This window comes from Aquarana catesbeiana, linkage group LG09 (assembly GCF_042186555.1).
Source record: "Aquarana catesbeiana isolate 2022-GZ linkage group LG09, ASM4218655v1, whole genome shotgun sequence".
NCBI classification, from domain to species: Eukaryota; Metazoa; Chordata; class Amphibia; order Anura; family Ranidae; genus Aquarana; species Aquarana catesbeiana.
This window is the reverse complement of record NC_133332.1, coordinates 308,848,255-308,864,905: the sequence shown is the minus strand read 5'-3', so window position 1 is coordinate 308,864,905 and position 16,651 is coordinate 308,848,255. Positions and strand designations below refer to the sequence as shown.

Genomic DNA, 16,651 nt, shown 5'->3' with positions numbered 1-16,651 from the left:
GCAGTTGTCCAGAGAGGAGGCACTTTGACACAGTTGGCCAGAGAAGGATCAGTTTGATACCGTTGTCCAGAGAGGTTTCACTTTGACGTAGTTGGCCAGGGAGGGGTCACTTTGGTGTAGTTGGCCAGAGAGGGGGCAGTTTGACGCAGTTGGCCAGAGAGGGGGCACTTTGACGCAGTTGGCCAGAGAGGAATCACTTTGACGCAGTTGGCCAGGAAAGGGGCACTTTGACGCAGTTGGGCAGAGAGGGATCACTTTGACGCAGTTGGCCAGGAAAGGGGCACTTTGACGCAGTTGGCCAGAGAGGGGTCACTTTGGTGCAGTTGGCCAGACAGGGATCACTTTGATGGCATTAGTCAAGGTAATACCTCTCCAGCCAACTGTGTAGAAGTGATCCTTCTCTGGCCAACTGAGTCAAAGTGATTCCTCTCTGACCAACTGTCTCAAAGTGTTCCAGAGGCATCAAAGTGATCTTGCTCTGGCCAACTGCATCAAGGTGATCCCTCTCTAGCCAACTGCGTAGAAGTGATCCCTCTCTGGCCCGTCCCTACTCTACCTTGCAGATTTCCAACCTCCTACTAGCTGAATAAGCTCTCTTAAGAGCGTTGACATAAACTGCTAATATATAGATATATAAAAGCCACTTAAAAGGTTCAAGCACACAGTAAAGAGAAGATGTCTGGGTACTCTGCACCTATGGAGGAAATACATAGACTCACAATGGCTGAGGAACTCTCAGGACCTGACATCAGCAACAACATAAATAAATCCAAATTGACAATTTTCCCCCATCCATGGTCCTAATCCTGCATTGCAGAGTTTGTCATCCATATCCAGAATAGAACGTTCAATCATTAGCATTTGCTGCAGACTTTCTTCCTTAAAGCAAACACGCATTTCCAATGACATTCACCACACACAGGCGCGCGCACACACACGTTCACTAGAAGGGGAGGGTCTCCCTGCTCCGTGCTCGACAAAATTAAAGCTCCTTTATTGCTGCCAAAGAAAAGGGAAGGAGACGGAGAATGTTGGACTAATAAAAAAAAAAACGCACAATCCTTGGGATTTCTGGCCACACAACGCGGATAAGACAGGTAGATCTTCTTATGGGGATATTTTCATCCTCCATGTAACGATCGTTTGCAGCCTCCTGGGGATTTGTTGTTGTGTGATGGGGGAGAACCTTCAGAGGGATGTGCTCAGAGGTTAGTGGAAATCATTTGTTTTACTGAAGGAGAAAATAACAAAAGGAGCAGCCGCTGCAGAATTATTCATTTCTAGAACGTATAGCGAGTCCCCTTTTTTGTCGTACTTTGCAAGATAAGTTTGGTAAATAATAACAGTGCACCACGTAAAATCTGGCCAAGCGTGAGACGTCGTAGGCCAGAGGGATTGGTGGGTTTTTTTTTGTTTTTTTTTTTTATCTTCTGGAAAATGCATTAGGAGGTTTTTAGATGATGCAAGATTAAATTATCTAAATTCATTAAAAAAAAAAAATCCTAATTTAATTTATTAGACAGTTATAAAAATATATAATTTTAAGATTATTCATTTTGTTATTAATAATAAAATAATTTATAATAAATGTAATATAGAGAAATGAATTTTAAAATAAAACCAAATTAGATCATATAGATACATACTGCTAAAAATGATTAACAATATTAATAACCGTATTATATCGCTATTATCATTATTGCTATTATAAATACTACTACTATTATTATCATTAATATTAATGATTAATGATAATTAATAATAAATTAATAATTATTATTATTATAATATACTGAATTTGTATATACATATTAATAACATTATTATTACTATTAATATTACTATTATTATTGCTATTATAACTACTACTACTATTATTACATAAAATATTGCAAAAATATATAGAAGTACTTTTTATCTAAAATTAGATAATCTAAATACATACTCCTAAAAAATTAACAATATTAATAACAGTATTATTAGTAATATTACTGATATTATTGCTATTATAACTACTACTACTATTATCAATACATAACATATTGCATTAATATACAGAAGTAATTTTTATATAAAATTAGATTAGATAATCTAAATACATACTCCTAAAAAAATATTAACAATATTAATAACAGTAATATTAGTATTATTAATATTACTAATATTATTGCTATTATAACTACTACTACTATTACCAATACATAACATATTGCATAAATATACAGAAGTAATTTTTATATAAAATTAGATTAGATAAATTACTTCTGTATATTTATGCAATATGTTATGTATTGATAATAGTAGTAGTAGTTATAATAGCAATAATATTAGTAGTACTAATAATACTGTTATTAATATTGTTAATATTTTTTTAGGAGTATGTATTTATTTAGATGATCTAATCTAATTTTATATAAAAATTACTTCTGTATATTAATTCATGTATTGATAGTAGTAGTAATTATAATAGCAATAATAAAAATAGTCATAGTAATATTAATAGCAATAATAGTAATTATAATAGCAATAATAATACTGTTAATATTGTTATATTTTTTTTTTAGGACTATGTATTTAGATTAACAATATTAACAGTATTGTTATTAATATTACTATTATTGCTATTAATATTACTATTATTATTATTGCTATTATAATTACTACTATCAATACATGATCTATTGCATACATATACAGAAGTAATTTTTATATAAAATTAGATTAGATAATCTAATTAACAATATTAATAACAGTATTTTTATTGATATTACTATTATTATTGCCATTATTATTGCCATTATTATTGCTATTACTACTGCTTCTACTGCAACTATTATTAACATATTCCATATGGCATAATAAATGTTTTATATTTGAAGATTTAGAATATTTAAATGTAGTCTTTCAAAAATAAAAAAAGACAATAAAATATAATAATTACAAATAATAATAATAATAATTATACTACATAATAAATTAAATATACAAGTGATTTTTAGATCAATTTTCGACTGTTAAAAAATAAGAGTCAAATAAAAAAAAAATCCTTATTATATTTTTAGACTGTTAAAAAAATTAATAAAAATCAAATGAAAATATCAGATCACTTTCTGAATTCTTGCTTTATAGTCTGATAAGAAGTGAAATTAAAATAATAAAATATTATATTACATATTAAAATTAATATATAGAGACAGAATCACTTGTACTGCATCTTCTTAAAGAGGTGATTTTTAATTTACCTAAAATTAGGATTATCTAAATTCAATCGAACTCAACACTTTTTTAAAAAACAGCAAAGTTGAATGACATTGTGAGATCACCTTCCGAATTCTTTCTTGGGCAAAAGGTGACCCTAAAGAACATAAGGACAAATTCTCTAAAAATGCCGCTTTATTCCATTGAAGCCGTAACTCATCCTGCTTCAAACAACTGGCCTTGTAAAATGATGTCCTCCTGGTAATGTGTGAATGTGATGCTTAGTGACAGACACTCCTTTATTGTAATGTGTTTGGTTGTCCTCTTGCTAGGACTCATACCCATCATGGCCTGCTTCATACTATGCTTGCAGCCTTTGTCCCTTCAATGACTCCTTTATTCCTTCCTGTACATTGTGTCCCCTCTACTTATCCCACTGTTTTCCTGATCCCCTTCTGCCTGTTTAACTATTTATAGACCTTGTTAGAGCTATCAAAACGGATTACAGGGAAAACAATTCTGCTAATCGCCAGTGCTCACGGTGTAAGCCACAGCTACTAATTCCCCAAACATTTGCTATGAGGGGTAAGAAAACCAAAGACTGGTAAAACTGTTTATGTTGTACGCTACGAGATGAGATTCCAAAATCTATATTTTTCTAAGTTTATAGTTCAACAGGAAAAATATATGTACACTATATGCCAACTTTCACAACTATATGAGTTTGTAGGACATCCCATTTCAAAACATGGACATTATTATGGAGTTGGCCACTTTTGGGTCTAGAACATCCTCCATTCTCTCAGGAAGATTTTCCACAAATTTTTGGAGGCTGTCTGTTGGAATTTGTGTCCATTCAGCCCAAAAGAGTGTTTTTGAGGTCAATTACTAAAGTTGGATGAGAAGATCTGATCCCAAAAGGTGTTTAGTGGGGTTGAGGTCAGGTACTAATGTTGGATGAGAAGACCTGATCCCAAAGGTGTTCAGTAGGGTTGAGGTCAGGTACTGATGTTGAATGAGAAGACCTAATCCAAAGGGAACCAGTAGGGTGAAGGTCAGGTACTGATATTGGATGAGAAAACCTGATTCAAAAGGTGTTCAGTAGGGTTGAGGTCAGGTCCTGATGTTGGATTAGAAGACCTGATTCAAAAGGTGTTCAGTAGGGTTGAGGTCAGGTCCTGATGTTGGATGAGATCTGATCCTAAAGGTGTTCAGTAGGGTCGAGGTCAGGTCCTGATGTTGGATGAGAAGATCTGATCCCAAAAGGTGTTCAGGAGGTTTGAAGTCAGGTACTGATGTCAAATGAGAAGACCCAATCCCAACGGTGATCAGTAGGGTTGAGGTCAGGTTGTCACATAGCTTGTGGCTGGGCCTGACATGTAGAGGGAGGCCTTTCGTACAGCCCCAACTCTGGGACCACTGATGTTGTGACAGTGCAGTGAGGTATGAGTGCCTGCAAGATGTTCCATCAGCCACGAGAGGGGGTAGCAGAGGTGTCGCCAGAGATGGGTCAGATCGCTGAAACAGCAGATGGCAGCAGACCTATGACAGGGGAAACAAAAGGCGGCAGGTGCTTGACAGACAACTGGCAGGTGCGGAAGAACTGGCAGCACTCAGCAGGTGAAGGACCAGTAAGGACCAGGTAGCATGCAGAGCAGGACAGGTGGATAACTGGATGCAAGGTCAGATGAGCCAGGTCCGCAACACACAGTTTGATACAGGCATGGACGGCAGGCAGAAAATAGACAGGATACAAGCAGAGGTCGGCAAGGTAGAATTAGGCAGATGAGCAGGCGACAGAGCAAATCCAGAGACAGGCCAAGGTCAGGGCAGGTAGCGTTTAAGCAAGGTCAGGGTAAGCATGGTCGATAACAGCAGTTAAACACAAGAACACATGCGGGGTCACGGGTAATATCTGTAGATCAGACAGCAATTCACTAGTGCAGCTGCTGCACTTATCTAGGCCACTTGGCGCCAGAGTTAGCTAATGGGCATATGCGTGCACCTGTGCACCGCAAGACGGGCACCCGCAGGGCCACACCTGCGCATTTGTGTGCACCTCAGAGCATCACTTGCACTATAGCTGGTACTTCCCAGACAAAGGTATTGATGTTGGATGAGAAAACCTGATCCCAAAGGTGTTCAGTAGGGTTGAGGTCAGGTCCTGATGTTGGATAGGAAGACCTGATCCCAGTGGTCTTCCCAAACTAGGGTTGTGGTCAGGGCTCTGTGCAGATACTCAAGTTCCTTCTCATCAAACTCATGAAGCCATGTGTTTATAGAGTTGGTTTTGTACACAGGGGCAACAGTCATGCTTGAACAGAAAATGGCCTTCACCAAACTTAGGATGGAAGAGGGAAATCACCTAAAATATCTTTGTGTGCTGTCATATTACTAGTATCCTTCACAAGGAACCAAGGGGCTCAGCCCAAAGCCTAAAAACAAGGGTGTCCACATACTATTGGTCATGTAGTATACAAGGTTTGAATTAAAAATAATGCCTTCAGGTCTGTTACTTATGACTGGAAGAGAATATTGTAATAAACTCAGAAACAATTGCTCTTTATTTCATACATTGTTTTTTTCTACATTACCACACTCTGTTTTTGCCACCATGCCCTGGCAGTGCTGTTCATTGAATGCAACCTGCAGCAACATTACATTGTTATGCTTAAAGCTTATCCTTTAATAAGGGTCTGGTATGGATTTTGAGGGGCGCCTCAAGCATAAACAAAAAACCCAGGAAATCTATTTCAGACCCTTATCCAGGCAAACAGTCTGGCTAGCCAGGTAAGGAGGGGCAGTGAGCATACCCCCTTTCATTTCTCCTGAACCACGCTAGGCCAAATGCCCTCAACATTGATGGGGTATCTTTCTGGGGAGTTGTGGCAAACCTTCCCCCTAGAAAGGCACGTTGTCTCAATGTTGATGGGGACATAGGCCTCATCCTTATATTTCCGTGTGCCGGTGGATGAGGGGGTCTGCAGAGGGGTAGAATTATTGGAATCTGTCAGCCCACTTTACAATAAGGGGCCGCCAGATATCTGCCCCTCACCCGATGTGAATGAGCACTAGATACTTAGTATCCCTTGTTGCTCATTCACACAAAAAATGTAAATAGTAAAACACACCGTAGTAAAAGTCCTTCATTTAAAAAAATAAATAGACAATGCCCCATGATGTAAATCATATGCCAATCACATCATCCAGTGATGCAAATCCAAAATCAATCATGTAGACATGATGACCCATGGCGATCTTCTCTGATCCCACCCCCCCATGCAAAGGACAGCTTCCCAGACAGATGCTGGCCTGGAATGCTAGCTGACATCATTGATCATACATGGTCAAGGACATTCCCGGGAATCCCCTGGCTTGTTTCCAATTTGAAATATGCTGGCAGGTGGAAGCGGTCATTAAGTGGTGGTAGTGATACCACCACTAAAATTAATGACTTTCCGCTGCAGCAGCTGGAGGGTTAGATGAGCGGGTGAACTGGACAAATCTGGCAATACTAACCTATTAACTGAACTGTGAACAAGCTGGGTTCAGGTTGAACTCCTCGTGGACCCGAATCTGAAGCTCATCCTTCCTTGTCACACTATTGCCTCCACCATGCAGGCCAGGTTGGGTGTTCTGGGTCTTCCATCCCAAATGGAAAGAAGACCTTCATGGACATCACTACTTATCCAATAAAGAAGTTGAGTAAGCTATCAGAGCAAGGTTTCAGAAAAAGAGTGGACATCTACTGGGGCAACTTAACAAAATCTGTTTAGTGTAGGGTACCAATGTATCAAAATAAATAATTGTTTTCATTCAAATATTCCCATCCAGTCGCAAGTATAAGTCATGGAGGCATTATGTTTAACTCAGCCCTCGTACATGAAAAAATACACACAGTATGATATAGAGCAGGGGTCCCCAAACCTTCTAAAGAAAGGGCCAGTTTACGGTCCTTCAGACTTTAGGGGGGTTGGCTTTGCCCAGTGGGAGTTAACAATGCCTGATCTTTGGTATTAGGAGGAGAAATAGTTGGTGTTGGCATTATGGTTGCCCTCAAATGGCCAGTTGTAAGACTAGATGTCCAGTGCACCTCCACCATCAAAAGTCAAGAGCCCCCCACCATCCCTTACATCACAGTGCCCCCCCTCCCTTACCTTGTGCTGGTGGCAAGAAGAAGCTGAGGGCGGAGCTAGGAAGAGGAAAGTGCAGGATCTGGAGAAGGAGCACGAGGGTTACAGTCAGCTGCCGGAGTCTGATGAATGCTGAGACCAGTGGTGGAGGAGGCAAGGGGGTGCTGCGGCTGCGCAGAGAAGCGCAGGATCTGGTGGAGGAGTTCTGTCCTCCTCTGTGGTTGCTGAGACAAGGTGGGTCGGAGATGAGAGGGGTTCTGCAGTTGCCGGAGAGGTGCGAGGGCCACATTAAATGGTCCGGCGGGCCGGATTCGGCTTGCAGACCTTGTGTTTGACACGTGGTATAAAGCATGAATGATAATGTTGAATAAGTACCTGTTTTATACAGTAATTCACACTTGTGCCAACACCCATTGAACAATACCACACTCCAAGGGCAAGAGCAACAAAGGTTCGGTAATCCATAGAACCAAATCAGAGTAAAAAAGAATGTTTGTCCTCTGCATTGCTTTTTTGGGTATAGCACCCAGAGTTAAAAAGGACAAGGCAGAAGTATTGCCTGGGGGCTCTACAGTTGATATTTTCCAAGTTACTGGCAAACCTTGCCTTGTTCTGCACAGTGTCTTTGTGTAAAGGTGGCCATCTTGGTAGAGGAAGGGATTTGTTAAAGTTAGAGATTTCGGAAAGAAAAGTGAACTACAGTGGTGACATCACCAAATCTCCTGAGACTACCAGCCAGGGGCAGCAGTGCCTTAGATCTCACACTGCAGATATAAAGCTACAGAACTGGAGTGGCTAGGCATACTTTCATACCAGCAAGCGCACTGCTTTTTTTTAGAAGGAATTCCTTACTTCGTTCATTTTTTTTGTGTAGCGCAGACCCCTGATGGGCCCCACTGATTTGCCCCAGATTCTTTTCCCAAATGGGTGTACAAGCAGCCAGGCACTCAATAACTTGGACAGTTTCACAACTCAATGACCAGCCAAGGAATGTAATTTTGGTTGGGTCACAGAGTGGATTTCTCTTCAAGATAATTTCCCTCTGGGCATACAATAGGACATATGTCAAACGTAAGGCCCGCGGGCCAAATCCAGCCTACCAGGCCATTATAGGTGGTCCTCACACCTCTGCTGCAGCTGTGGCACCCCCCCAGGTCTCTGCCCCCACCTTGTCTCAGCAGTCAGCAGCAGAGAGGAAGACAGAACTCCTCCTACAGATGATGCACCTCTCTGTGCAGCTGCAGCACCCCCTTGTCTTTGCCTCCCCTGGTCTCAGCATTCAGCAGGCTCCAGGCCTCCCTTGGCTCACCTCCAGACCCCTGTACTTTCAGGTTCCCAGCTTTGTCCCCAGCAGCAGCACAAGGTAGGGGGTTACACTGTGATGTAAGGGAGGGTGGTGGACTCTTGACTTCAGATGGTGGGTGGGGGGGGCATCTAGTCCTACAGATACAACTGGCCCTTTGAGGGCAACCATAATGCTGATGCGTCCCACAATTAAATAAAGTTTGACACCCCTGCAATAGGAGAACAAGCAACCCTGGGACTCCAAATTAAGGAAAGGTCCCAAATCAGCAGCACTGGAGCAGATGCTTAAAGGGTTAAAGCAACGAACGGTCACTAGGATCCTACACTCACAATGCCCCCATATACTTGGATACCTCCGTCTAATATCAGTCAGACACTTCTCCTGTGAATCTCCAGGACAGATGCTGAGGGAATCTCCTTGATTTGGCTCCAGCTATTTCCAGAAAATAGCCCCCCCCAATGAGCTGGGACCTCAGTGAACTCCAGCAGACTTCAGCTACACTGTCCAGAATGGCAGCAACCCCTCAGACTGGGATCTTCTCCTGAACAAGAACCCTCCTCGGCCACCTACTGGGCAGGGATCCCCAGGGATTGGCTGAGAACACAAATATTTAAGCCAAGGGTCTGCCCCCTCCAACCCACTACCATTCCAGTATCCACTAGAAAGCAGGGAGAAGTAGTTGAACCTGCAGCCACTGAGACCCAGAATAGCCAAAAATAATCACGCCGCTCCAATGATTACAGAGGAGCCAAGGAACTAGATTTACCTGAACATCTCTAGCAAGGTATTCTAGGAGGGTGCTACATCTGTGTGCTGCTGGCCTGGACTACAGGTGATTGTGTTTGAACATGCTGTAGTCAAGTGTGTGCTGGAGGTGGATTCCACTCGAGGCAGCGGTTCTTTGCCACCCCATCAATCTCCACTCACAAGCCCAACACCCCGTCCCCCTTTTCCTTCCATCCCTGTCATCTTCCCCAACCCACATTCCCCCTCCCCCACTCACCTGCCCCAATCTCCCAATCAGATGTGCAACAGGCACAGTGGGTAACAAGGGAGATTAGTAGGACTGAGCCTGTGATTAGTGCCACCCTCAACTCAGTTTGCCTGGTGGCAGCAATGCTCCTGGCTATAGTTTACACAGTACAAAAGGGCAGTGAATAAGGGGGTACCACTGGTCCTCCTGTACAGGGCCCAGGCAGTAGGGTGAATCATATGTGGGCAGGGAGGTTGATTGGCAGCTGAAATCTGGCTTCTTCTCCTCTCCCTCCTGCCGGCATTCTGCTACTGCAGAGAGCCATACAAGGGATTGGTTCCAATAATTGCCCCCCCCCCCCACTGCACCAATCACCCTCACTCTGCACCATGCATTTCCCCCCACTGACCAGGACCCCCTGTTTGTGCCCCCCCAACCCCCGCAGTTCTTCCGGCTTCCCTCCTCTCCTCCCTGCCACAATCTGCATGGATGGACAGTGGGGGAAAGAGTCTAGTAAATATGTCATATTTACCAGCCCCTTCCTTTCCTCAATGAACATAATGGGTGATCGGTACAGATCACTCACTGTGTTCATTCATAACTGAAGCATAGTAAACTGTGTATAATTGGGGGGGGGGGGGGGAGAGGGGGCCTGTCAGGTTGGTTATATGGAGCCCCATGGCTTCTAACAGCAGCCCTGCTTATACTGCCTCTGGAGCATGCACCCATCCACAGGATTGTCATACAATGGATCTAGAAAAAGAAAACAACATGATCCCATTTTGTTTACAGCAATCTACAAAATGAAGGGGTCCAGTTATTGAGCAGCAGTATGGCCTTGCTGCTCGCATACTTCTCTACAGGGCACAGGGGTCGGGAGTGCAGAAGGCACAGAACACAGTGGTCGGGAGTGCAGAAGGTACAGAGCACAGGGATCGGGAGTGCAGAAGGCACAGAGCACGGGGGTCGGGAGTGCAGAAGGCACAGAGCACGGGGGTCGGGAGTGCAGAAGGCACAGAGCACGGGGGTCGGGAGTGCAGAAGGCACAGAGCACAGGGTCGGGAGTGCAAAAGGCACAGAGCACAGGGGTTGGGAGTGCAGAAGGCACAGAGCACAGGGGTTGGGAGTGCAGAAGGCACAGAGGTCGGGAGTGCAGAAGGCACAGAGCACAGGGGTTGGGAGTGCAGAAGGCACAGAGCACAGGGTCGGGAGTGCAGAAGGCACAGAGCACAAGGGGCTGGGGGTACAGAAGGCACAGAGCACAGGGGTTGAGAGTGCAGAAGGCACAGAGCACAGGGGTTGAGAGTGCAGAAGGCACAGAGCACATGGGTCAGGAGTGCAGAAGGCAGAGAGGTCGGGAGTGCAGAAGGCACAGAGGTCAGGAGTGCAGAAGGCACAGAGGTCAGGAGTGCAGAAGGCACAGAGGTCAGGAGTGCAGAAGGCACAGAGGTCAGGAGTGCAGAAGGCACAGAGGTCAGGAGTGCAGAAGGCACAGAGGTCAGGAGTGCAGAAGGCACAGAGGTCAGGAGTGCAAAAGGCACAGAGCACAGGGGTCGGGAGTGCAGAAGGCACAGAGCACAGGGGTCGGGAGTGCAGAAGGCACAGAGCACAGGGGTCGGGAGTGCAGAAGGCACAGAGCACAGGGGTCGGGAGTGCAGAAGGCACAGAGCACAGGGGTCGGGAGTGCAGAAGGCACAGAGCACAGGGGTCGGGAGTGCAGAAGGCACAGAGCACAGGGGTCGGGAGTGCAGAAGGCACAGAGCACAGGGGTCGGGAGTGCAGAAGGCACAGAGCACAGGGGTCGGGAGTGCAGAAGGCACAGAGCACAGGGGTTGAGGGTGCAGAAGGCACAGAGCACAGGGGTTGAGGGTGCAGAAGGCACAGAGCACAGGGGTCAGGCATGCAGAACGCACAGAGGTCGGGAGTGCATAAGGCACAGAGCACAGGGGTTGGGAGTGCAGAAGGCACAGAGCACAGGGGGTTGGGAGTACAGAAGGCACAGAGCACAGGGGTCGGGAGTGCAGAATGCACAGAGGTCAGGAGTGCATAAGGCACAGAGCACAGGGGTTGGGAGTGCAGAAGGCACAGAGCACAGGGGGTTGGGAGTACAGAAGGCACAGAGCACAGGGGGTTGGGAGTACAGAAGGCACAGAGCACAGGGGGTTGGGAGTACAGAAGGCACAGAGCACAGGGGTCAGGAGTGCAGAAGGCACAGAGGTCGGGAGTGCAGAAGGCACAGAGCACAGCGGTCAGGAGTGTATACTGCATAGCGCGCAGGAGTCAAAACTGCATAACAGTTAAAATACTTTGTTTGTTGAATAAATAAGGCAAGTCTGAATCCAGTTTATGAAATCTCAAACTTTAACATGTTAATGTCATGTAAAAAATATTTTTAAGTCTGCAGTTTTGAGGTACTTTCTGTTATCAAGTGAAAACTGTCCCTCAGTTGTTCTCTTATGTTGTCACATGCTCCCTTGGTGGAGACTACAGGAGGCTGTGCCAACACACATTGTATAAGCATGGTCCATAGTTGTCACTATTAGGAAGCTGGTCCAAAGCAATGATGTGCAACCAATGATGGAGCAAGAACATGTATACAGAAGGTGGCAGAAGAAGGCTGCAAGAGATCAGCAGCACTGTGATACAAAAACATTGTAGAAAAAAAAAAAAAAAAAGAAGTAAAAATAGTTTTCTATTGAAAAAAAAAAATAAAATAAAAAAAGGGGGGGGGGGGGTAGCGAATGTTTAAAGTACACAGCTTTAGCAAAGTAAAAGCCATCTAGTTAGACTTTCAATCTACCTTAAGGTTTCATGTTTATAATCTAATTTGTTCTTTTTCTTTTTCAGTCTGCCTTTTTCTGGATTTCAAAAGGGTTAACATTAAAACAAAATGGCTCTTCCAGATAACACCCCATTTCCAGACATCATAGAATTAAATGTTGGTGGTCAAGTCTACATAACCCGTTATCCCACTTTGATCAGCATCCCTGGTTCCCTCCTATGGGAAATGTTTTCCCAAAACAATGTTCGCCTTCTGGCCAGGGATAGCAAAGGTCGTTATTTTTTAGATCGCGATGGATTTCTTTTCCGATACATCTTGGATTATTTGAGAGACCAACAACTAGTGCTCCCAGAACATTTTCCCGAACGAAGTAGATTGCAGAGGGAGGCCGAGTATTTCAAGCTCCCAGAATTAGTCAAAATCTTGGCACCAAAAATCAGTAAGCAAAACTCTGCCGGAGATGATGCCTTTCCGAGTGACTCAGAAGACCAATCGCCCAGTATTGAGATTGGCAGGAATCTAACATCCTTTGATACTCTCCTTGCAACAGGAAACCAATCCGGTTTGGACCTTCATAGGTCTGGTTTCATAACTCTGGGTTACCGTGGCTCCTACACCTTAGGAAGAGACAGTCAAACAGATGCCAAATTCAGAAGGGTAGCAAGAATAATGGTATGTGGCAAGACATCACTCGCTAAGGAAGTCTTTGGAGATACCCTAAACGAGAGTCGGGATCCAGATCGACCCCCTGAAAGATATACCTCTAGGTACTACCTGAAATTCACTTTCCTGGAACAAGCATTTGATAGGTTGGCAGATGCTGGATTTCATATGGTGGCGTGTAACTCTACTGGAACATGCTCCTTTACGCACGATCTAACAGATGACAAGATCTGGACATCTTACACTGAATACGTTTTTTACCGTGAGTGATGAAAACCAATTAGTTAAAGAAACTAAAGTAGACTTGTGTCCTTGCCCATCTCTTCCTTGCCCCTTTTTCCTGCAGTGAACCATGTCTAGATTCTACACCAGCCTTTTCTTAGTTTCCCAACTCTTTGCCACAGCCAAATAATTCCACCCGATGTTCCCATCCTGATGTCATTTTTCCACCTACTCGGTTACCCTTTAGATCCAAAGCCTTTGATTTTCCCGATGGATTTTCTCCTAAGCTTTGATGAAAAGAAGACCCTGAACCCTTCAACATGCCATTCTCCAAAGTCTTTTCTTTTTGTCGTATTGTGAATATCTGTTATTTATTTGAGACTTTGCAATTTACTGTCAGAGAAAACCTAAAGCCAGCCTCACTGTGTTCTTCCACTACAGCGATATAATATAGATAAATAAAACACTAAATACAAAACACCGGAATCAAGAATGTATATAAAACAGGATGGGATAGTATGCACAAAGTAACAGACACTTAATTGGAATAGAAAAATGTGTTATTATATAAATAGATCAGGGGTCTCTAAACGTTCTAAGAAAAGGGCCAGTTTACTGTACTTCAGGCTTTAAGGGGGCCAGGCTGTGGCCAGTGCGAGGAGAAAATGCCCTATCTTTGGAATTAGGGGGAGAAATAATGCCCAAATATTGGTGTCAGAAGAGGAATTATGCCCCATTGTTGGTGTCAGTGGGAGGTATAGTGCCCCATCATTGGTTTTAATGGGAGGAATAGTGCCCCTTTGTTGGTATTGATGGGAAGAATAGTGCCTCATTGATGGTGTCATTAGAGGGGATGGTACCCCATCATTGGTGTAAGTTGGTGGAATAGTGCCCTAAGGGGCAGATAAAGGCAAGCAAAGGGCCACAGTTTGGCAAGGCAAGGTGTACACCTGAGGAAAATCCAACCTCAAAGTCTTCATCGCCAGTGGTGAGAAACAAATGTGTGAAGAACCTCAGATAAATGTTCAACCAAAGAGTTGTAACTCTGTGGTCTGTAAACTCTAGTAGGGACATAAATGGGTTGATAGTCATTTTTATCCAAGTAACCCTTAAAGCTTTTGGCCATCTACCCCCTTATTTATTAACATTATTAGGTTTCTGTTGATCATTTTTTCCATGTAGCCTTTTGACCACTTCATCAACAATTTCTAAAATTTGACTACTATATGTATGTTTTGGCTACTGTGTATTTAATTTTATTATCTGTTTATCCTTTATATTATAATTAGGTCTCTAGTGATATAAGCAGATATAAGCTGTTCCACTGCCAATTTGTGTGAATTAGGGTTACGAAAAGGAGGTTTTATGGGTTTCAAAGGTTATCTGGGGAAAAAAAAAATACGAGGAGGTTCTCCTTATTGACAGCCACGTAAAGGGCCATCACACCTATATGAGTATTTGGACATCCAATTCCATAACTATGCTCAATAATATGGTTTTCCAACCTGCCCCTTGCAGATGTAACAGCCTCCACCCCACTTGAAGTCGTTTACAAGATTTTGGAAGGTGTCTGTGAGAATGTGTGTCCATTCAACCAAAACAGTATTTGCGTTGTCAGGTGCTGATGTTGGATGAGAAGACCTGGCTGGCTATCACCATTCCAACTCATCCCAAAGGTGTTCAGTAGTGTTGAGGTCAGGTACTGATTTTGGCTGAGAAGACCTGATCCCAAAGGTGTTCAGTAGTGTTGAGGTCAGGTACTGATGTTGGGTGAGAAGACCTGATTCCAAAGGTGTTCAGTAGTGTTGAGGTCAGGTACTGATGTTGGGTGAGAAGACCTGATTCCAAAGGTGATCGGTAGGGTTGAGGTCAGGTAATGATGTTGAATGAGAAGATCTGACTTCAAAAAGGTGTCCAGTAGGGTTGAGGTCAGGTACTGATGTTGAATAAGAATCACCATTCCAACTTAACCCTATTAAACACCTTTTGGATGAGGTCAGGGCTCCCTGCAGGTCATTCGAGCTCCTCAACCCCAACCTGTCCAAATCATGTCTTTATGGTTTTGTTAATAAGGACACAGACATAGAAGAACAGAAGGGGGCCTTCCCCAAACTGTTACCACAAAGTTGGAAAAGCACAATTGTGTAACTCGTCTTTGTATGCTGTATTACCAGTACCCTTCCCTGGAAACACCCAAACTCAATCATTTGATGGCGTGATAGTCAGGTTCCACAAAGATTTTGGCTATTTTGGAGATATATTAGGCCCCATTCACACTTTGCTTAATGGGAAATCGGCTTTCCACTTGTGATTTTGTGTTGGCGATTTTCACACGATCCCGCGTGTTACGCACACATGCGCCTTTGTTGCAGGAAAGAAGCTCAAGGACCAAATTTTGGCCCTGAGCCAGACATTTTTACACACGTTTTGCCACATGCCACAATGTGGAAGGCCTCGTACACACGGTTCGAAAATCAGAAGGGAAAAGTCTTAAGACGAGCTGTCTGCGGATTTTCAGATCGTTAGTATGGTGCATTCGACAGACATAGTAGGTGAGGTTTAAAAAAAAGACACAACTCCATCAAGTCCAACCTATGTGTGTGATTATATTTTATCGATTTGACTTTTACATCTGACAAAAGCTTGATGTGCAGGCTATAAAATTTTTGTTGGATGTGAACTCAACGTCTGATTTTCGGACAGTCAGTACAGAATTTCGTCACACAAAAGTCAAAAGTACAAACAAGCATGCTCGGGATCAAGGAACGAGCCGGAAGAGTTCGGTCTTGTAAACTACAGCTCGTAATCTAGAATTAACATTCGTGACGTGGCAATTGATGAAATGTCGAAATGCAGCGCACATTCTCATCTTCTTTAATAGGATAATAATGAAGCTGCTTTGCTTGGAATACTGATGTAGTTATGCCAAAACGTATTTTAAAAGGCATTTGTTTTGTATGATCTGAAAATCGTGAATCAACGCTCACCAAAATTCTACTAACACGAAATTAGCATAAGGGGCCCAAAAGGGTGGCGCTTGAGAAATGAACTTCCTCTTTATTCACTCATAGTACGTCACTACGTTCGTGTTTGTCAAACGTCAATTTGCGGATTGTTAGTATGCTAGACAAATTCCTGCACACGCGCTTTGGACAAAAATCAGACGCTCGGTTGTCCAACAATCAAACTGTGGCGGCCAAAAGAGGGTACTGGTTGGGTAACCAAAAATCAGACTTTTAAGGCATGGAAACAATGGAGAGGCAAAAGAACAAATAATTATCACAATATTATTTATTGAAAAAAAGTTCATAGTATGTCACAATGTTCAAAAAAGGTTAAAAACATAAAGAAACCAATTGTAGAGTGAGCCCTTG

At 43.3% G+C, this 16,651-nt stretch overlaps 1 protein-coding gene across 3 annotated transcripts in view; it reads left to right on the top strand.

The window, feature by feature from the left end:
* Positions 1–841: 841 nt before the first annotated feature.
* LOC141108720 (BTB/POZ domain-containing protein KCTD12-like) overlaps positions 842–16,651 on the top strand; it is a 38,862-nt gene continuing 23,052 nt past the window's right edge. The window contains exons 1-2 of one of the 3 annotated variants that reach the window (XM_073600604.1): positions 842–1,208; positions 12,458–13,317. In XM_073600604.1, the coding sequence (XP_073456705.1) occupies positions 12,501–13,317 (817 nt within the window). In that variant the 5' untranslated portion in view covers positions 842–1,208; positions 12,458–12,500. Of the gene's footprint in view, positions 1,209–12,457; positions 13,756–16,651 lie in introns of those variants that run through there. The other 2 variants (XM_073600603.1, XM_073600605.1) reach the window with 2 other exon arrangements.